Source organism: Mustelus asterias, chromosome 17 (assembly GCF_964213995.1).
Source record: "Mustelus asterias chromosome 17, sMusAst1.hap1.1, whole genome shotgun sequence".
In the NCBI taxonomy this organism is placed as follows: domain Eukaryota; kingdom Metazoa; phylum Chordata; class Chondrichthyes; order Carcharhiniformes; family Triakidae; genus Mustelus; species Mustelus asterias.
Genome location: NC_135817.1, coordinates 52866169 through 52888900, shown reverse-complemented (window position 1 = coordinate 52888900; position 22732 = coordinate 52866169). Strand labels below are relative to the sequence as shown.

General features: G+C 44.1%; 1 protein-coding gene across 1 annotated transcript in view; it reads right to left on the bottom strand.

The window, feature by feature from the left end:
- Positions 1–322: 322 nt before the first annotated feature.
- LOC144506481 (immunoglobulin superfamily member 3-like) overlaps positions 323–22732 on the bottom strand; it is a 48239-nt gene continuing 25829 nt past the window's right edge. The window contains exons 6-9 of the mRNA XM_078232660.1: positions 20840–21241; positions 18646–19062; positions 14316–14732; positions 323–3771 (exon numbers count right to left, since the gene is read on the bottom strand). Coding sequence (XP_078088786.1) covers positions 3572–3771; positions 14316–14732; positions 18646–19062; positions 20840–21241 — 1436 coding nt within the window. The 3' untranslated portion in view covers positions 323–3571. The remainder of the gene's footprint in view (positions 3772–14315; positions 14733–18645; positions 19063–20839; positions 21242–22732) is intronic.

Here is a 22732-nt window from a genome sequence, read left to right as displayed (position 1 = left end):
AGCAAACACCCCATTGTGGCTCCTATAACACTGAAAGCAGTGATGCTTTGGAGTTGTAATTTGCAGTCTACGCTGTGTTTAAGGGATTTGACAATAGGTGCTGGCACTGCAGCATTTCAGCCTGGATGTAGCACTCAGGTACTCCATCATAGTCATTCTATCATAATATAATTAGGCACATTTCACATAAAAGTAGCTGATCTGAGAGTCTAAATTGGAATGATGTTCCATTGAGAATGTTCCTTAATATATGCCCCTTCTCACTTGCCTTCCTTCAGGTAATGTAAAGCCATCCTCTCCAAAGTCAGTGACAATAATCAAATACCATCTTATTTTTACTTTATTTCTTTGTAGGATACAATTTTCAGCATTTTTCTTAGAAAACACAAAGAAGATTTGTAAATTTTAAATTAAAAGACATACAGAATGGAAAGCTTTCCATTAGAAGTTAACTTGTCAGAGTAAAGTGGTTTCGCTATATCTATATATAATATAGATTTTTAAAAATCTGATTTTACACACATGAAGCCAGACAAAAATAATAATAGCAGGAGATTATTTAATACAGCTTAATTCCACCATGGCAGTAATTATTTTTTTTCCCTCTCTATTTCTTCTGACAACAATGACTTTTGCAGACTTACAAGGGTTAATTTTAACTACTGGCAAAAGGCCACACTTTGACACACATGCCTCTTTTTGTGCAATCAGTTGGTGCGCTGCAGGTACCACATGTATAAAACCCTGTTTCAACTCAGCAGTTCAGAAGGGACAGGAAACTGACCAGCTTCTACACTGCCACTCAGAGGCTGGTGGGTGGATAAGAGGCCTTGAATGGGCTGGCAACAATCCAGAATTTGTTTTGTGTGAGAGAACCCAGGAAATCTCACAAAATGGAGATTAAACATTTCCCGGATAGTTTGGTGAGCAGCTTTCGACAATCTCCTGAAAGACCATTGGTAAGGCCACCTACAAAAAGGAGCATGTGTCATTCAGCCTCTGCCCATTTTTAAAAGTGAGGTCTTTCTTGCTTGCTGTGAAGGTCAAAAAGTGCCAGGTGGGATGTGCGAATGAAGCTCCATGCCCATAATTTGGGTCAATTTAAAATCTACCCAAAGATTTCATAAACACTGCAGCTCTCCCAATACCTAACTGACTTAGTGGTAATTGATTGTGGTAATGTCAATGGACTACTGACCCAAAGGCCCGGGTTAATGCTCTGGGGATGCAGGTCCAAGTCCCAAATGTGAATCCAATCAATAAAATCTGAAATTGAAAGCTAATCTCAGTAATAGTGTCCATTAAACTATTATTGATTGTCATAAAAATCCATCTGGTTCACTAACATCCTTTAGGGAAGGAAATCTGACTTTCTTACCCGGTCTAGTCTCTATGTGACTCCAGATCCGCAGCAATGTGGTTGACACTTAACTGCCCTCTGAAGTGGGAAGTCACTCAGTGCAAGGGTAATTAGGAATGAGCAAAAAAACCACACCTCATGAAAGATTTTTTTAAAAATTCAGTACGTATGAATTTGGACAGCACGTGTCAGAGGACTAACTGATCAAATCTATGTCTAATCCTGTTCTCATCAATTGTCTGTAGTAGGAATCATGAGAAACTACAGATGGTTCTGGTGCTAGCCTGGAAAGGGGTGACCATAAAAACATTAACGGTGTTAGTGATCTTCAATGCCATTCATTATACAGATTAGCTGTCGATGTCTTCTAGCAGATGGTGTATCTTTGAAACTGTCTCTCTGCCAGCCTGCAGCCTGAACAGACAGTGGTCCTCAGTCTATGCCATGCCCACACAGAGTTAGTAACATGATGGGCCTCCAGACAGTTGAATTTTAATACCAGCCTAGCTACTTGGCATGCCTTCTTTCATCTAAGAGTAATTTATAGCTGACATAGTACATTTTGAGCACTTTAAAAGCAACTCCCCATCATTGATTTTCCAGTGAAATGGCAACTGGCAGCGAATTCTGTAACCTTACTGCTCCTGGGCTACTGTGAAAGCTGTGAGAAAGCCCCTTTCCTATCCTCCTTTGTTAATTTTGTTTCTTGTTTCACTGTACTCTTGTAACTGGTTCAACTTTAGTTAAAGGGCTGGTAATTCTGTGCACAATATTTTATTTTACACACACATTCCCTACTTGTACAAATGACAAAAAAAAGGCTAATAAGGTATTCAAAACAATGAAAATAAGAAAAAGCTTATTCAGAAAACCCTTTGATATATCCAATCAAAATCTTGAAATAAATTGAAGATTCTGAATGGCCCATTCATTCCACCATATACACCTAAAATAAGATTTATAAAAAAAACCTACTTCTTTATGCGTGGTGAGATAAATGTCATCAGAGCGCATAAACACTCTGACTCCAACTGCACAAATATACAAACTGTCACACATAATACTGTCTCAGTAAAGGCTATTCCTGGTCCCAGAATATTTGCCACATAATTAAACTACAATTTCCAAGGATTGCTGAATGGCCTTGCCCTCACCACAACACATGTAAGGCCTTTAGCGCAATGCATATAGAAAATAATCCCCACTCCAGTCATATCCCAATCTGATGTTTCAGAAACAAACAAATTAAACTTGCCTGTCTTCTATCCGCCAACACAATCATCTTTCTGTCTGACATCACAAGATGCACACAAAACGTGAAGGCCATTTTCACCCATCTCCAGTATTCCATCCAGATCCCTGCTACCATCATTCCTTGCCCCAGCATTTGACTAGCATTTACTCTATCCGAGATTTCATTGCAAGTGTTGACCGTTCTTTGCAATGACCTCCTATGTTCCATCCCAAATTTGTCAGCACTTTTAGCATACATTTTACTGTCTTACACACTTAAGTGAGGACCCCTTTCAGCCACCTCCTTCAAGACTGAACTATAAAAGTTAATTCCGTCTCCTGTGCATCAGCTTTGTGGCCCTTCTTCGCACGACCTCCAGGATTTGAATGATTGCTTTGTATCCCAGTAACAAAACTGACCACTGTACCAAATGATGTGGTCTGACCATGCATCTTGTAAATGCTGAATAATATCCAGCAACTTAGTTCTCTGCTGATTGAGCAATTTGGTTCAGCATCGATAGGCAAAGGATTTCAAAACACAGAAAGGATTGGGAAACAAAATTGGTTGTGGAAAGTTATTTGTACATTTGAGGTTTCAATTTTGGAACTGTAAGGTACTGGGAAGAAGGACGTGCGCAAAAATTAAATGCTGGCAAACATAAGAAGCAAAGCAACAGTTGGGCTGTTTGAACCAGCAGAGAAGCTGAGCGTTCCACTATTTGTGGTATCCAGTGAATAACGTAGCTACAAGTTTCTTCCTAGTCAAGGTTCACGAATGCTAATTTAAAAGAAAATGATCATCACTCTGCAAAATTGAGTCAAGGCCCTCAAATTTTTGTTTTAACATTTTGTTTGGCTGGGAAACAATGTGAACATGTTCTTAACCGCAAGTGATGTTTTGCTGCTATTTGTGACAGTTCCTATAGCAACAACAGTGAGTTACAAAAATAAGGAACTATATATTACATTGTCTTCTTATTCACCCTTAGGATCATCAATGAATGTTTCGATTGGTGTCCAAAGACTCTTTTCATTAGGGATTTTCTGCGGTTTCTTTGGCCTTAGGAAAAAATAAAGTCCAACACTGATCAGAACTATGAAGACTATAAACGGGTAGACAAATAAGAAGTAGAAGAGAGACGCTGATGCACAGGCCTTTGAGTGAAGAGTAGCAACTAGAAAAAAAAACACAAAACGAGTTAGAAATGATAACATTCTTTGAAACATTGGAAACATAATCACAGACACATTCAATCTGGAATGGAGGTTGGAACTTTTGAACAAGTTTTTCCACCTGGCTAACTTTGAGCTGCAACTCCAGGATTTTCAACTGTACAGCAAAAACATCAATCAGAATATAACCCAAGTTATATCAGGACATGTTGTTCAATGGGAAAGTGTAAGCCACTAGGTTTATTATAAAAATGAAGGCAACTTTCCAGTTTTGAAATACTGCAGTTAAAACCACACATCAAGATCATCCTTGTCCCAGAGAGGAAGATTTTAGTTTTCAATACCAAATAAGAATTTGGACTATACAGAATATGTATTATTCTAATTTGCTGTTAAGCATTCAGTTTGCACACGTTGACTCAAGTTAGGTAACACCTTCCATATTCTAGTTCACTATTAAAAATTCCCAATAGGCCCTGCATTTTAATCTATCATTAAATATTAAAGGTTGCTCACACAGGGTGGCACAGTGCCAGAGACCCGGGTTTGATTCTCGGCTTGGGTCACTGTCCGTGCAGAGTCTGCATGTTCTCCCCATGCCCGTGTGGAGTTTGCACGTTCTCCCAGTGTCTGTGTGGCTTTCCTCCGGGTGCTCCTGTTTCCTTCCACAGTCCGAAAAGATGTGCTGGTTAGGTGCATTGGGCATGCTAAATTCTCCCTCAGTGTACCTGAACTGACACCAGAGTGTGGCAACTCGGGGATTTTCACAGTAACTTCATTGCAGTGTTAATGTAAGCCTACTTGTGACACTATAAAATAAACTTTAAACATTCTATATCACAGCGCTTCATATGTTAAGGATGAAAAGATTTCCATTTATAAAGTACTTTACCACATCCAAACAATCAATTTGTTTGAAGTTCTGTGCCAGTAATGGAGAGGTTATTTGGTGGATCTTCTTGTTCAGTGAAGGAAAAGAACTGGAGCAGCTACTTAAAATGTACCTGCACTTCCTGTTCTTTAATTTCATATGGTCTTGGTGACAAATGGTGGTAAATTTAGTGAAGAATAAGCGGGGGGAAAAATGTTCCTTTTCCTGAGAGAATCCTCAGGTGATATGGAGAGGACGTCGGCTTATCTAGATTTGCACTCCCTTCAGCAACTACATCAAGAAGTCGAGAAAGACATCGGGGTCTTAATAGACTCGACATTTAACATTTCCAACCAATGCAGAACAGCAGTCAGTAATAATCACAAATATATAAACCACACTTTCAGTACTATGCCTGATTTTAATAACTGAGGAATAAGGGAAGTATTTCTGCAGTAGGGGTAGGTCAAGAGCCACAAAGCTGATCCCCATTCTGGGGGTCTTGAGTGGAGAAAAGATTAGAGAAACATGGGCTTTTCTGTCTCAGTAAGCGATATAGAAAATTGAAGGTTAGGAAAAGTTCAGCTTACATATCAAGTCTGTCCCTTACCGCCCATCTAAGTACCATGACAAATTTCTCATTGAGACATCTACGTTGCTTTTCCCCCTCATTCTCTACACCAAACAATGTTTCTTCCTTCGTAATTCCATTCATCACTATCCTCCAAAATCGCTGCCCTCTGATCCACCCTTAATTTCTCTCCCCATATAAACTCTCCAACCCCTGTTTATGGCCAATTAGAAGCCTTACAGCTTGAGAGGAGAAACAGGCTGCAAGAGAAGGTAAGTTAGAGAGAGGACACATTGAGATTCTTGCACCCTCTCTCCAACTTCTTTCAGTGATTAAAAAATAGGTTCAATAGCCAGACCACCATAGTCTGTGGAGGTTGGAGGGGGTGGGGGCGGAGGGTGGGTGGGGGTGTGATTTTGGGAAGGGGTCTGGTGGTGGAGAGGCATTGTGGAGAGGACCCCCTCCTCCTCAGGGTAGCCACCAGTTGCTTCAGGCAGACAGACTGGGCCTCTAGACCTATCTAAAAAGTGTTGGCTCTCTCAGCCTGCCATCCCTTCCAAGTGCCTAAACCAATCCCTGCCAGTTGACCTTCTTTGATTAGCGTCATAATGAGCCTGCTCAGCTCCAGTCACCTGTGGCAGGTAGTCCCAGTGGCCTTTTATGTGGAGGTGAGATGGAGCTTGCGGGGCTTATTTATGGTCTTGTCTGCCTCTGACCCCAGGAGGGGCCAAAATTCCATCCCAGTTTTTCCCCTCAACAACTAACATGTGATGTCTTCTTATCTGATCCTTCACCTTTCCAGGAAATCTCTAATGACAAGTTGGGGCATTAAAAACATTTCAATATCCAATTACATAGCTGAATGGCCTTGTACCTTTTCAAATGGCCAATCACCTAGGCTCAGTTATCATTTCATCCTTGTTTCATGATTGCAGGCACCAAAGTTATTAATAGAAGGGAGAGGCTCAAAACTGGAGAAGCTGACCCTATGTATGTGTCCTCTAGCTGAAAATATGCCAGTGATGGAGGGTATAAAACTTCCCCTGTCTTTTAAGACTCTGGAAAAATCACGGGTTTGCAACTGTGTGGTAATGTTTGAGCAATGTGCATTCTGGAATATCTGCTTTTTCCAGGGGAGCGCAGAGCTCCCTCTATTAAAGATCCTAACTGCTGCTGTGGCCTCTTCAGAAGTACCACAGCTATGGTTCAAAGATCCATTAGTATGATCTTCAGGGAGTTTCCATGCTGGTGGGCCATCAGAGCAAACATCTGATGCAGAGCTGACACAATCCCAAAGCAGCCACGTGATCTGTTGACAGAGGCCATGGCAGGAGCAAGATGATAAAGAGGGTTTCTCAGGATGACTCAATGCTTGTGCTATTCAGTTGCATCAATCAAAGTACACCAGAGCCTGGGCCATCATAGAGACATATCACATTTGCATTTGCCTGCACCAGGATCTTTTAGAGGTACATGTTCCTTTAATTTGAATCTGCTGCTAGAATTTCTCCTTGTCCCTCTGGTCTTGCTTCTTGCTGAGTTCAAAGGGCAGCTATTTATAATTACTTAAATGAGTTGAAGTTGCAAGGACCACTAAAACCTCAACTGCACCAGGAGGGGATTTTGAGTCTCATGTTCTAACCACAATGCAAAATCCAGATAAGAAATGATAAAACTCCATCTTCCTGATTTAACATAAAGACAAGCAATAAAGTGCCACAAACATTCATTTTAGCTGAAATGCACAACAGATGTACTCCTCAAATACTGCTACCCGAAAAAATATAACTCTTTCTGGTTTCAATGATTCCATTGCACCTCATTGAATTATGTTGTTACTAGAATAGGAACAGAGTGATGATTAAAGCAGAATGTGACTGCTGTAGTAATGATACATAGCGTGTAATAAACACAGCTCTTCGAATCATTTTGTGCTCTCCCAGATGATATTATGGCAGAACTACTTTAATCATGCGACAAAAGCCAATCAGCACAGCAGGCTAAGCTTTGGTTCATGTTTTTGGAGCCCTGAGGCAATCTCTGTGTTGCCTACATCTCAATCTCACCATGTCGTGAATTAGATGTCACTAATATGGCCATGCACTAATGAAATCACAACCAGCTCTTGATGTAAATTTAGTAAACATTCATTTACTTTTTCCAAAAATCCATTTTAAAGACTTCTGAATTTTGAAAAATATATTTTTTTCCATTCAGGGTATACCTTTAGGGTTAATAACAGTTATTTAACCAGTACTTGATTATTGTTACAGTCTATTAAAAAGGGGCAGAGTAAGACACTTAGGGGAAAATGCTACGACATTCATGGAACTGGAATTAATGTTGAAGTTGATGACAAAAAAGAATGTTCATTATTATTGCGGAAAATGCTGGAAAATCTCAGCAGATCTGACAGCATCTGTGGAGAGAGAGTAGAGCCAAAATTCCAAGTCTGGATGACCCTTCGAGAGAGCTGCACTGATGAAGGGTCATCAAGACTCGACATGTTGGTTCTATTCTCTTTCCACACATGCTGTCAGACCTGCTGAAACTTTCCAGCATTTTCGGTTTTTGTTTCAGATCTCAGCATCCGCAGTCTTTTGTTTTCTTCATAATTATTGCACTTTGCAGGACTTCAGAACATCCTTAAGTGCTTTACAACCAATTAAATATTTTTGAAGCTGGATATTGTTGTTATTTAGGAAAATAAATCTTTTATCCTTCTCATGGGCAATTAAGAGTGGACAATAAATGCTGGCCTTGCCAGTGATACTTGCATCATATTCCCACGAACAAATGATAAAGACGCCATCTACGACAGAACCCGGAATCATTCTTGTATGAAATTCCATATTTCATCTGTGTGAATGTTAGCGAGGCACATTAGACTCAAACCTTAGACTGCCTTTCATTATTGATCTCACTTTCACCACTGGGTTTCAAATAGACTCTGAAAAGCTCAGTTTCCACTTCCACGTACAATCTTACTTTCCTTTCAATGACCCTAGCTTGCCTCAAGGATACCTCAAATATGAATCTGAAGCGACTCCTAGAGCGACTCCCTCACACACTCCAGAACACAGGAAAGTGCATTTCTGTCTAGTAGGCAGTGGATCCACGTTTCACCTCCAGTTTTCAACCTCAATCTCCCTCTATAATTAGACATAACTAAACAAGTGTCTGTGGTAAAGCAAACATCTTGCACATCCTTGAAATTCTGCTCTGGAAATATTATCTGCTGATGACAATATTGGGTTGCCCTGCCAGGGTATTTCTTTGTCATTTTCCAGTTAAAGAAGTCAAGTGCAGGAAAATGGAAAATCCATGCATTGTGGCGACTGGTTGCAAATCTTCTGACTCCATCATCATAATACAGTGGTTCACTTGGTAACAGTGTGAATCGACAAAACCCAGACAGTCTGCAGCTTTCAGAACATGCAGCCAACTGACCTAACCTTAACCGTGAGCCTGGTAAACTGAAGCTCTAGGGGAACCTTTAACACTAACCACTCAGCGGAAACCAGCTAGATCAGCAGAGAACAATACTGGCCACGGTCTGTATCTGCCCAATGCTGCAAGCAGCTGAGGAAAGTAGCTGCCTCAGATGAGTGGAAGACAGTAAGGCATGGAGCCAAGGCCAGAAGAATCCCTCACAGCTAAGGGTTTTTATTTTCCCCTTTAAGATAGGAGCAACAACATCGCTTCTCCAGAGGTCACAAGGAAAACGTTGGCCTTCTTGCCAAATTGATGGTTTTTCCCCCCACTTCCCAACCTTGGGATTCCCTGCTACAAAATCCCCAAAGCTGAATCAGACCACTGATTTTCTGCTGCTTTCTGCTGACTCCCTGCCAATTATAGGCCGGTAAGTTAGCCAGTGAGATTTAAATAAGGCTGGGGAGTTAAAACAGATGCATTTCTGTGCCAGCAGGTAAGCATCCAAATCACCTTCCTATGCCCCCAACCAAAGTCCTTCTTACTAACATCAGGGGGCTTGTGCTAAAATTGGGAGAGCTACCTGCTCAAGCTACCCTGGCACCGCCATCACTATTCCTGGGTATGTCCTGCCTCACCGGCTGGACAGACCCAGCAGAGGTGGCAGCACAGTGGTGTACAGTCGGGAAGGAGTTGCCCTGGGAATCCTCAACATCAACTCTGGACCCCATGAAATCTCATGGCACCAGATCAACTATCGGCAAGGAAATCTCCTGCTGATTACCACGTACCATTCCCCCCTTAGCTAATGAATCAGTATTCCTCCACGTTGAACACCACTTGGCAAGGGCACAGAATGTGCTCTGGGTGGGGACTTCAATGTCCATCATCAACAGCGGCTTGGTAGTACCACCACAGATTGAGCTGGCCAGGTCCTAAAGGACACAGCTGTTAGACTGGGATTGTGGCAGGTGCTGAGAGAACCAAGCGGGAAAAACCTAGTTGACCGCATCCTCACCAACTTGCCTGCCACAGAGGCAACTGTCCATGACAGATTTGGTAGGAATGACCGTCACACAGTCACATTGAAGATATCCTCCATTGTATTGTGTGGCCCTACCACTGTGCTAAATGGGATAGACTTGGAACAGATCGAGCAACTCAAAACTGGGCATCCATGAGTCACTGTGAGCCATCAGCAGCAGTGGAATAATGCTCAGCCACAATGTACAACCTCATGGCCCCACATATCCCCCACTCTATCATTACCACCAAGCCAGGGGATCAACCCTGATTCAATTAAGAGCGCAGGAGGGCATGCCAGGAGCAGCACCAGGTGTACCTAAAAATTAGGTGTCAACCTGGTGAAGCTACAAAACAGGACTACTTGCATGCCAAACAACATAAGCAGAAAGTAATAGACAGAGTTAAGTGATTAAGTTAAGGGGCGGCATGGTTATGCAGTGTTTAGCACTGCTGCCTCACAGAGACAGGGACCTGGATTCAATTCCAGCTTGGGTCACTGTGCGGAGTTTGCATATTTGCCACGTCTCTATGTGGGTTTCCTTCGGGTACTCCAGTTTCTTCCCACAGTCCAAAGATGTGCAGGTTAGGTGGATTGGCCATGCTAAATTGCCCCTTAGTTTCCAAAGGTATGTAGGTTAGGGGGATGAGCCATAGTAAATGTGAGGGGTTACGGGGCTAGGGTTCGGGGTGGGCATGGCTGGAGACAGTGCCAAATGACCTCCTTCTTCACTGTAGCGATTCTATGATTCCATAACCAATGGCTCAGGTCTAAGCTCTGCAGTCCAACCGCATCCAATCATGAATGGTGGTGGATAATAAACAACTCATTGAAGGAGGAGGCCCCACAAATATTTCCATCATTAAATGATGGGGGAGCCCAGCATATCAGTGCAAAAGATAAGGCTGAAGCATTCACAACTATCTTCAGCCAGAAGTGCCGAGTGGATGATCCATCTCTGCCTCCTCCGAAGGTCCTCAGAATCATAGATACCAGTCTTCAGCCAATTTGATTCACTCCATATGATAGCAAGAAATGGCTGAAGGCACTGGATACTGCAAAGGCTATGGGCCTTGTCAATTATCCAGCAATAATCCTAAAGACTTGTTCCAGAACTTGATGTGCCCCTAGCCAAGCTGTTCCAGTACAGCTACAACATTGACATCTGCCCGGCAATGTGGAAAATTGCCCAGGTATGTCCCGTACACAAAAAGCAGGACAAATACAACCCAGCCAATTACCGCCCCATCAGTCTACTGTCGATCATCAGGGAAGGGATCATCAACAGTGTGGTCATCAAGAGGTACAGTACTTGCTTAGCAATAACCTGCTTACTAATTGTTTGAGTTCTGCCAGGGTCACTCAGCTCCCAACCTCATTACAGCCTTGGTTCAAACATGGACAGAAGAACTGAATGCCAGAGGTGAAGTGAGAGTGACTACCCTTGGCATCAAGGCAACATTTGACTGAGTGCGGTATCAAGGAGCCCTAGCAAAACTGGAGTCAATGGGAATCAGGGGAAAGCTCTCCATTGGTTGGAGTCATACCTGACACAAAGGAAGATGGATGTAGCTGTTGAAAATCAAACATCTCAGCTCCAGGACATCATTGCAGGGATTGCTCAGGTTAGCGTCCTAGGCCCAACAATCTTCAGTTGCTTCATTCATGACCTTCCTTCCATCATATGGTCAAAAGTTGGGATGTTTGCTGATGACTGCATAATGTTCAACACCATTCACAACTCCTCAGATGCTGAAGCAGTCCATATCCAAATGCAGCAAGACCTGGACAATATCCAGGCTTAGGCTGACAAGTGGCAAGTTAACATTTGTACCACACAAGTGCCAGGCAATGACCATCTCCAGCAGGAAATGATCTAACCATCACTCCTTGACACTTAATGCTGCACTGCAGCAATTCATCAAAGATCCTTAGACAGCACCTTCCAAACCCACAACCATTTCCATCTAGAAGGACAAGGGCAGCAGATATATGGGAACACCACCATCTGCAAGTTCCCCTCCAAGTCACTCACCACCCTGACTTACAGTTCCTTCGCAGTTGCTGGGTCAAAATCCTGGAATTCCCGCCCTAAGGGCATTGTGGATCAACCCACAGCATGTGGACTGCAACAATTCAAGGCGGCGGCTCACCATCACCTTCTCAAGGGCAACTCGGGATGGGCAATAAATGCTGGTCAGCCAGCGACACCCATGTCCCATGAAAAAATGAAAAAAAATAATCTTCATTGAAACCCTTATTATCAACATCCTGGGAATTACCATTGACCAGAACCTGAACTGGACCAGCCATATAAATATTGTGACTACCAGAGAAGGTCAAAGGCTAGGAACCCCGTGGTTAGTAACTCACCTCCTGACTTCCCAAAGCCTGTTCACCATCTACAAGGCACAAGTCAGGACGTGATGGAATGCTCTCCACTTGCCTGGATGAGTGCAGCTCCAACAAAACTCAAGATGCTCAACACCATCAAGGACAAAGCAGCCCACTTGACTGTTACCCCTTCCACAATCATTCAATACCTCCACCACCAATGAGCAGTGGTAGCCCTGTGTACCACTTACAAGATGCACTGCAGGAACTCACCAAGGTTCCAATTCATGACCATTACCATCTAAAAGTACAAGAGCAAACGTCACCTGGGAACACCATCACCTGGAGGGTCCCCCAAATCACTCACCATCCTGACTTGGAAATATATCGCCGTTTCTTCAAGTCGCTGGGTCAAAATCCTGGAACACCCTTCCTAATAGCACTGTGGGTGCATCTACACCTCAGCGACTGCAAGAAGGCAGCTCACAACTACCTTCTGAAGGGCAACTAGGGATAAGCAATAAATGCTGACCTAGCCAGTGACACCAACATCCCATAAAATGAAATATTAAAATCCACCTCCAGTTTAAAGTCTAGGTTTCACCATCAAGTCAATATATTACAGTCAAAAGCAGAATAAAGCTCACTCTATCATGATCTGCAAAGTGAATTCAGTATGACCTCGGGAAGGTACCTTTTACAACATTAGTGCGCCATTTCTCTCCTGTGAAAGCAAGATTACTGATTTAAAGTCAATTAGTGGTGAATTATATGAAGCTCTGTGCGTTGAGCCCAAAGGCACTCAGAACTGAATTGAGCCTGTCTGTGTTCTCTGTTGATTTTATGACAGGCCCTTAAAGCCAAAAGACAGAGGAGCCTTTATTCCTATTAACTTCAGCTAAATTCAAACCAATTTCCCAGAGATGAAAGGCAGTATGCTAACTCAGTTCTTCAATATTATATATTCCTCATTAGGGCAAGTTTCTATCATCAATTTACATTCTCTCTGAACTATTTGAGCATTATTACTTCAGTGTTCTTGTCAAGTATCAGAGCAGAAACCTTAGCTTCCTGTCTAGATATTAGCTGTCAACTTGGATCAAAGAGATAAGAAGATAATGTTCCATCACACTGCTCCCTAAACAACTCAGTGTGTTGTACATTGGGTTTGAGCTTAGTATCAATGGAGAGAAAGAAAACATAGAAACTAGAAGCAGGAGTAGGTCATTCACCCCCTCGAGCCTGCTCCACCATTCATCATGATCATGGCTGATCATCAAATTCAATGTCCTGATCACACCTTCCTCCCCATATCCCTAGATTCCTTTAGCCCCAAGAGCTATATCTAATTTCTTCTTGAAATCTCACAACGTTTTAGCCTCAACTACTTTCTGTGATAGTGAACTCCACACATTTACCGCTCTCTGGGTGAAGAAATTTCTCCTCACCTCCGTTCTAAAAGGTTTACCTCGTATCCTCAAACTATGACCTTTAGTTCTGGACTCCACCACGTCGGGAACATTCTTTCTGAATCTACCCTGTCTAACCCTGTTAGAATTTTATAGGTTTCGATGAGATTCCCTCCCATTCTTCTGAACTCCAGTGAATATAATCCTAACCAATTTAGCCTCTCATCACATGACGGACCTGCCACCCCAGGTATTAGCCTGGTAAACCTTCACTATACTCCCTCTATAGTAAGGACACCCTTCCTCAGATAAGGACATCAAAACTGTACACAATGCTCCAGGTGTGGCCTCACCAACACCCTATACAATTGCAGCAAAACGTCCCTATCCCTATGCTCAAATCCTCTTGTTATGAAGGCCAACATACCATTTGCCTTCTTTACTGCCTGCTGTACCTGCGCGCTTACTTTCAGCGACTGATGCATGAGGACACCAAGGTCTCGCTGAGTATCCACCTCTCTCAGTTTACACCTTTTCAGGTAATAATCTGTCTCCCTTTTCTTGCTACCATAGTGGGTTAACCTCATATTTATCCACATTATACTGCATCTGCCCACACACTGAGCCTGTCCAAATCACACTGAAACATCTCTGCATCCTCCTGACAGCTCACCCTCCTACCCAACTTTGTATCGTCTGAAAATTTGAAGATAATACATCGAGTTCCACCTTCCAAATCATTAATATATAATGTGAACAGGTTCTAGCACAGATCCCTGTGGAACCCCTGTGGATCAGCAAGGTAAATGCGTGGTGTTATGGGAATCGGGCCTAAGTGGGATTTTTGAGAGTGCAGACTCAATGGGCCTCCTCTGCACTGTAGGGATGCTATGATTCTATCTTACCTGGTGACTGGACTTGAAGAATTGTTGACCCCGAGCGAGCATGTCCTTGTATAACCCATTCATTCTGGGGGCTTGAGACCCATTCCTCTACGTTGCAAAAGTAAACACCGCTGTCACTTAGTGCTGCCTTCTGTATTATCAACTTGTACATGTTATAGGAGGCCTTCACACTTTGGAATTTCATCTTTTTCTGAGGATCTGTAAGCAAGTCTCCATAGTACTGGACGATATTATGTCGATCGGTTTTGAGGAGCGCGGTCTCCTTGGCCTTTGGATCCTCTTCGTGTTGAACATACCACATAACTGAAAATTGTGATTGCGTCTGTGTCTGGTTGGTAATATGACATTCAAGTTCAACAACATCATCTGCACTGCTCGATACAGTTACATTATTATCCCCGAGCTGTAGGTTTGCATCTGTAGAAGTGACACAAGACAAAAGAAAGATAATGAGGCTTTATTTGGAAGTGAGGAAGATTGCCGTGCATGTTGGTGTTAGACTTGGGGAGAACATACACATTACAAGAAGTTAGAATAGTATTTTCTTCAGGGTTCAACAGTAAATTCTGCTTTGACCTAATTATCACATTACCATTGCTTCCCAAAAAGGTGATAGCCACCTGGACACTACAGCCAGTTTAGAGACTGTTGCTTTAGAAACTAGAAGCAGGAATACATCATTTGGCCCTTCGAACTTTCTTTCCACCAGGCCAGTGATTTGGATAATAATGCCAGGAAAATTGATGTTTTTTCATAATTAGGTAAGAGACTTGGTTGAAAGAGGGACAGGACTGGCAGCTGAATATTCCGGGGTACAAGTGTTTTAGGCGAGACAGAGGTGGGGGAGTAGCAGTATTAGTTAGAGAACATATTACAGCGGTGCAGAGGGAGGACAATTCAGAGGGGTCGTATAACGAGTCACTGTGGGTGGAGCTCAGAAACATGAAGGGCGCAGTCACTATGTTGGGGGTATACAACAGGCCCCCCAACAGCCCAAGGGAAGTGGAAGAACGGATATGTCAGGAGATAATGGATAGGTGCAGGAAAAATAGGGTTGTTGTAGTGGGAGACTTCAATTTCCCTGGTATAGACTGGAAATCGCTTAGAGCTGGGACTCTGAACGGGGAGGAATTTGTAAAATGCATGCAGGAAGGTTCTTTGGAACAATATGTAGATAGCCTAACTAGAGAGGGGGCTATACTGGACCGAGTACTGGGGAATGAACCCGGTCAGGTCTTCAAAGTTTCGGTAGGGGAACATGTGGCAAATAGTGACCACAATTCTGTTAGCTTTAGGATAGCGATGGAAAAGGATGAGTGGTGTCCCAAGGGTAAGGTGTTGGATTGGGGGAAGGCTAACTTTAGTGGGATTAGGCAGAATTTGGCAGCTGTTGATTGGGAGAGGCTGTTTGAGGGTAAATCCACATCTGGCATGTGGGAGTCTTTTAAGGAACAGTTGTTAGGGCTGCAGGACAGGCATGTGCCTGTAAAAAAGGATAGGAAGGGTAGGATTCAAGAACCGTGGATAACCAGGGAAATTGAGGGACTGGTCAAAAAGAAAAGAGAGGCGTATGTTAGGACCAGGCAGCTAAAAACAGAGGGAGCTCTGGAGGAATACAAAGAAAGTAGGAAAGAACTCAAACGAGGAATTAGAAGGGCAAAAAGGGGTCACGAAACGTCCTTGGCAGACAGGATTAAGGAGAATCCCAAGGCATTTTATTCTTACGTTAGGAACAAAAGGGTTGTCAGGGAAAAAAATCGGACCTCTCAGGGACAAAAGTGGGGAATTATGCTTAGAACCCAAAGAAGTAGGGGAGATCCTAAATGAATACTTTGCGTCGGTATTCACAAAGGAGGGGGATGTGTTGACTGGGAGTGTCTCGGAGGGGAGTGTTGAACAGTTAGAGAAAATCTCCATTACAAGGGAGGAAGTGTTAGGTTTTTTAGAGAATATAAAGACCGACAAATCCCCAGGGCCTGATGGAATCTATCCAAGGCTGCTCAGGGAGATGAGAGATGAAATCGCTGGGCCTCTGACGCAAATCTTTGTCTCGTCACTGGACACAGGTGAGGTCCCAGAGGATTGGAGGATAGCTAATGTGGTCCCGTTATTTAAGAAGAGTAGGAAGGATAACCTGGGTAATTATAGGCCGGTGAGCTTGACGTCCGGTAGGGAAGTTGTTGGAGAGGATTCTTAGAGATAGAATGTATGCGCATTTAGAATGGAATAAACTCATTAACGATAGTCAGCATGGTTTTGTGAGAGGGAGGTCATGCCTCACTAACCTGGAGGAGTTTTTTGAAGTGACTAGAATGGTTGACGAGGGAAGGGCCGTGGATGTCGTCTATATGAACTTTAGTAAAGCGTTTGACAAAGTACCTCATGGTGGGTTGGTGCAAAAGGTTGGATTTCATGGGATAAAGGGGGAGGTGGCTAGATGGGTGGAGAACTGGCTTGGTCACAGAAGACAGAGGGTGGTAGTGGAAGGGTCTCTTTCCAGCAGGAGGCCTGTGACTAGTGGTGTTCCGCAGGGCTCTGTATTGGGACCTCTGCTGTTTATGATTTATATAAATGATCTGGAAGAAGGTGTAACTGGGGTGATCAGTAAGTTTGCGGACGACACGAAATTGGCTGGACTTGCAGATAGTGAGGAGCATTGTCAGAGGCTACAGAAGGATATAGATAGGCTGGAAATTTGGGCAAAGAAATGGCAGATGGAGTTCAATCCTGATAAATGCGAAGTGATGCATTTTGGTAGAGCTAATGTAGGGGGGAGCTGTACGATAAATGGCAGAACCATAAAGGGTGTAGATACGCAGAGGGACCTGGGTGTGCAAGTCCACAGATCCTTGAAGGTGACTTCACAGGTAGAGAAGGTGGTGAAGAAGGCATATGGCATGCTTGCCTTTATAGGACGGGGCACAGAGTATAAAAGTTGGGGTCTGACGTTGCAGATGTATCGAACGTTGGTTCGGCCGCATTTGGAATACTGCGTCCAGTTCTGGTCGCCACACTACCAGTAGGACGTGGAGGCTTTAGAGAGAGTGCAGAGGTGGTTTACCAGGATGTTGCCTGGTATGGAGGGGCTTAGTTATGAGGAGAGATTGGGTAAACTGGGGTTGTTCTCACTGGAAAGACGGAGGATGAGGGGAGACCTAATAGAGATGTATAAAATTATGAAAGGCATAGATAGGGTGAACGGTGGGAAGCTTTTTCCCAGGTCGGTGGTGACGTTCACGAGGGGTCATAGGTTCAAGGTGAGGGAAGGGGAGAGGGAAGGTTTAACATGGATATCAGAAGGACGTATTTTACACAGAGGGTGGTGGGGGCTTGGAATGCACTGCCGGGCAAGGTGATGGAGGCGGGCACAATGGGAAGGTTTAAGACTTATCTAGATAGCCACATGAACGGAGTGGGCATGGAGGGATACAAAAGAATGGTCTAGTTTGGACCAGGGAGCGGCGCGGGCTTGGAGGGCTGAAGGGCCTGTTCCTGTGCTGTATTGTTCTTTGTTCACCCTCTCCAACCCCCACTAGACTAACCAGCTAATTAATATATATAAAATATCAGTCACAGTATTGATTCTAGAATTTCAATCTGTTGAATAAGGACACATGATTAACAGTACTGCTTATGTGGGGGTGAACCCCAACACATACTGGGCAGGAATCGATGCTGAAGAATTGAATAGCTTGCTGCAGGCGGTACTTAAAGGAGTGCAGACATGTTTGGGGCTGAAAGCTATATTCCGGTGAACTCAGAGTTGCCAGCTGCTGAGAAAGATATTTGTTGGTTTCAGTTTGACTGTCCAGTGACCACTGCCACCAAGCAGAGCAGCAGCAGCAGCAGCAATTTCACAGCAGCACCATCACTTCAAGTTTCCATTCAAGTCACGCACATCTCAAGTTGGACACATACCACATCCCTTTGTTGTCACTACACACTGCCTACAATTGTCATTTATCCTAGTCCTATACGAGGCGGCACGGTGGCACAGTGGTTACCACTGCTGCCTCACAGCTCCAGGGATTCTCGACTTGGATCACTGTGTGCAGAGTCTGCACATTCTCCCTGTGTCTGTGTGGGCTTCCTCCGAGTGCTCTGGTTTCCTCCTGCAGTCCAAAGATGTGTGCATTAGGTGGATTGGCCATGCTAAATTGCCCCTTAGCCTCAAGGGGACTAGCTAAGGTAAATGCATGGGATTATGGGGATAGGGCCTGGGTGGGATTGTGGTCGGTGCAGACCCGATGGGCTGAATGGTCTCCTTCTGCACTGTAGGGATTCTATGATCTTCTACAATTTGTATGAACTATTTAAGAAACATGTTTACCTGCTGTGTGCACCTGAAGAATTGTTCTTGCCGATGTACTCTCTCCCACTTTATACCAGATGTTGTTGGGATCCAAAAGCCATTCCTTTACATGACAATAGTAACTTCCGCTGTCATTTACATCCGTTTTTTGTATAATCAGCTTGTATACATCATTGGAGGGCTTCTCATTCTGGAATTTCATTTTCTTTTGAGAATCAGTTAGCAATTCTCCATAGTACTGGATAACATCATTGCCATCGATATTTAGAAGATTTTCCCCTTTCACATGAGGCCCCTGTGTCTTATTGAAGAGCCACGTCACTGAGAATCGAGAATCGTTTTGAGTTCGAGCCAAAATTCTACATTCAAGTTCAGTGACGTCTTCAACCCTTTTCTGTATCTTTGCAACTCGCTCGGTAAGTTTCAAAAGACTTGCTACACAAGTAGAAAAGACAGCATGTCAAAATAATTTCACAGTATTTCTTCACAACATTTAGGTTCAAGGTGAAGTGTGACAAGAGATCAGCCAATACCTAGCGATTACTTGAGTAGTATGAACTCATCTAATGATTTAAGAGAACACTCACTAATGAGTATGCTGTACAGTTGAACTCATGGTACTAATGATGTTTTTATTGTAACTTTACACCTTAATTTTCATCCAGTTCTTTTACATAGCGATCTTACATTGACATTGGGTAAGAGGTTGAACCGTGTGTGTTTAATCCTAAAATAATGTATTTGCCTAAAGGACATCAGATAAATACATGCAATCTAATTTACACAAGAATTTTTCTGTAGTTGGTTACATGTGAGTGAGCAGAAGTAATTGATTTGTGCTAATGATCAAAAGTCTTTTTATTGACTTTCTTTTGAAATCTATTTAAAACCAACTTTATTTCCTTGTGTTTAATTATAGTCAATTTATTTTGTTTGCCGCAGATTCACATCTTCCTTTCCTCTCGTCAGATATTTTTCCTTCCCACAAAGGTGCTGACTCCTGCTGAGATATGACTCAACAGATGCCTGCGGCTTTCCAGTACCATGCTGAAGGCACCGTTTTCCATGTGTGTTCCCAGCCACTAAGTGTCTGCAGGCTATTGAGGTACTGACTGAGGACCCTGCAGCATGAGATAGATACTGGGGGCAATTTTCCAGCCCTGGTTGCCGCGGACGCAAACTCCATTACGGCAGTGGCAACCAATGTGCTGGGAAGATCTCAGAATGAGATTCTTTCACCCTCCCCTCTGCTGGTGACAGATTTCCTTAAATTTAAATATATTATTAAATAATACATAAACGGCATTCTGCTATAGCTTCCAGGTTCCCCATATATTCCCCCTCCCCACCGCCAGTGTGACTGCACACCAATGGGAATCACTACTTGTTTCCACAAATGGAAACCAGTCATGATGACCTCACTGGGAGCTTGGAGGCGCCAACCTGGCAGTGCCAAGGGAGGGCCTTTGCGGATCCCCATTGGGGGCTTCCCATGATATGGGATTAGTGATGGTTGGGGGGAGGGGAAGAGATGCCTGCATTGTGGTAGGTGTCCGGCACTGCTGCAGGAAGCGCAGTAGGATCTGATGCCCCGATGCTGTGGTAGTGGCCTCTTTAACTTCAATGCAAGATTGAGTGCTCCATCTTGGTGGAGCCGGGATTGCCAGCGTCTTAAGACCCTGCCCCTCAGGAATGATGGTGCAAACATGACCCCCCCCCCCAACATTTTTTAAAAATGACAAAATATCAGAAGATCTGGAGTGAAAACTTGTCCCTCTCTCTGGGGAAAAACACACAAGTTTTCAGGCACTTTGCCATTTTTTGGGAAAATTCTGCCCACCATCTTTCTCCGATGTCCACACACTTCTCCAGTAAGGGTCACTGCAGATACCCTGGCACATTTTTTTCCCCTTCCCCAGTCCAGAGTCACCGAGCTCATTTTCTTTTCCCACACAGAGCTATAATTGGAAGTGCCACCTTTTGGTCCATTTGGTTTAACTTCTGTCCTGCTCTTACCAACTGGACATGATGTGGAGATGCCGGCGTTGGACTGGGGTAAACTGTGCTTACCAACTGGAGCCATTATCTCAATTTCCTTCTTTCTTTTTTAGAAGGCAGGTTAATATTGCTCATATTGCACACAGCAGCCTGTCCGTCCACTTTAATTCATCATCGATCCTATAAATACAAAGAAATTAACCTACAACCTTACCTGGAGGTCTAACTTTCACTTCCAGGATGTTTGATGTTGCACTGGCTTTCCTGACCCACTGGTTTGAATGATGCCTCCCCCATAACTCTGCGAGACATAGAAACTTCCCAGCTTCCAGCTTGCTGGCTCGAGAGACACTCAGCCGGACAGTATTGGTCACAGTTTTCACTACAATCATTTTTCCTTTGAAGTTCTCCACCATGTCCCCCCACTTAATCGCAGTATCATAGGTGAAAGTGACTAGGTGGTAGCTGTCATTGGAATTTGCTGGTTGAAATTTCCAGGATACAGATGCTGGCACATGGGTAAGACTTTGAGGTCCAATGATACACCGAAGTTCAAATGTACCATAGTAATTCACGGTTGGTGTCCGGGTTATTGCTGTGACTGCAAAGCTACTTTCTGTGAATATGAAAAAGAAAGATGAATTGATATCAGCAACTCTCCTGTGGCTCCTTTAACCAATTTAAAAGCTTTTTGTACGCAGAGACCACCGTTTCCGCCCTGGACAGATTCAGATATGCAACTTGTCTGAGGACTCAAGAGGCCCTTTAGGGAATTCTAAAACTTTCCTTTGCTGAGCCAGGAAAAGCAGGAACGCTCCTCCTGGTTCTACAGGGAATTCTGCAGCCTCCCCTTTCCCCGGGATCCAACATCACTTCCCTCCCTCTGGCACTCAGCCAAAAGTGCAGAGTGGTGGTGGTGGCAAGACCCCCCTCCCTCCTCGCCTAGAGGCCCCAACCTCCATCAGACCCTGCCTCGGCACTGCCCCATGCCCAGTAGGGTGTGTCTAGATGCCTCCTGGACATTGGAATTTTACCAGCTTGGGCAGTGCCAGGGGGCCCAAGCTGGCAATGCCCAGGGGGCACCCCCAAGTGCCCTACCCTTTGATTGACCCCCCCCCTTCACTCCAGCAGGGTCAGGCCGCTAGTTCCCTGCAAGTGGGGAGCTTTATTAAACCCTGCTGGAGTGAAATACTTCTGGCGGTGGGGGAGAGGCTTGTGGGCCCGAAGATTTCAGTCCCAAGCCCGCTAGTGATATTTAAAGTATATTTAAATTAGAGTTTGAATATATTAGGCAGCTCCGCGCCGATTTCTGGTGCAGAGCTGACGGGAGCCAGAGATCTGGCACCGGGAGATGTGCGGAGCCTGTGGTGCCCAGCGGGGTGCCTGCGAAACAGCCTCCGCTATAGTCTCCCGGCCCGCTGTGCTGGATCAGAGAATCACCCCCACGTTCTCTACAAAGCAATACAGTGGCTCAGTAATCAAAGGTTCCTGCATTCCCACATAGTAGGATGGAAAGATGCTTCATGATTCCCCCACTGGGTAGATTTCCTCTCTTAATGAGCTGAAAAAGGGGCTTAGGAGAGCTAGGAGGGGACATGAGAAGTCCTTGGCGGGTCGGATCAAGGAAAACCCTAAGGCTTTTTACTCTTATGTGAGGAATAAAAGAATGACCAGGGTGAGGTTAGGGCCGGTCAAGGACAGTAGTGGGAACTTGTGTATGGAGTCAGTAGAGATAGGCGAGGTGATGAATGAATACTTTTCTTCAGTGTTCACCAAGGAGAGGGGCCATGTTTTTGAGGAAGAGAAGGTGTTACAGGCTAATAGGCTGGAGGAAATAGATGTTCGGAGGGAGGATGTCTTGGCAGTTTTGAATAAACTGAAGGTCGATAAGTCCCCTGGGCCTGATGAAATGTATCCTAGGATTCTTTGGGAGGCAAGGGATGAGATTGCAGAGCCTTTGGCGTTGATCTTTGGGTCCTCGCTGTCCACGGGGATGGTGCCAGAGGACTGGAGAATGGCGAATGTTGTTCCTCTGTTTAAGAAAGGGAATAGAAATGACCCTGGTAATTATAGACCGGTTAGTCTTACTTCGGTGGTTGGTAAATTG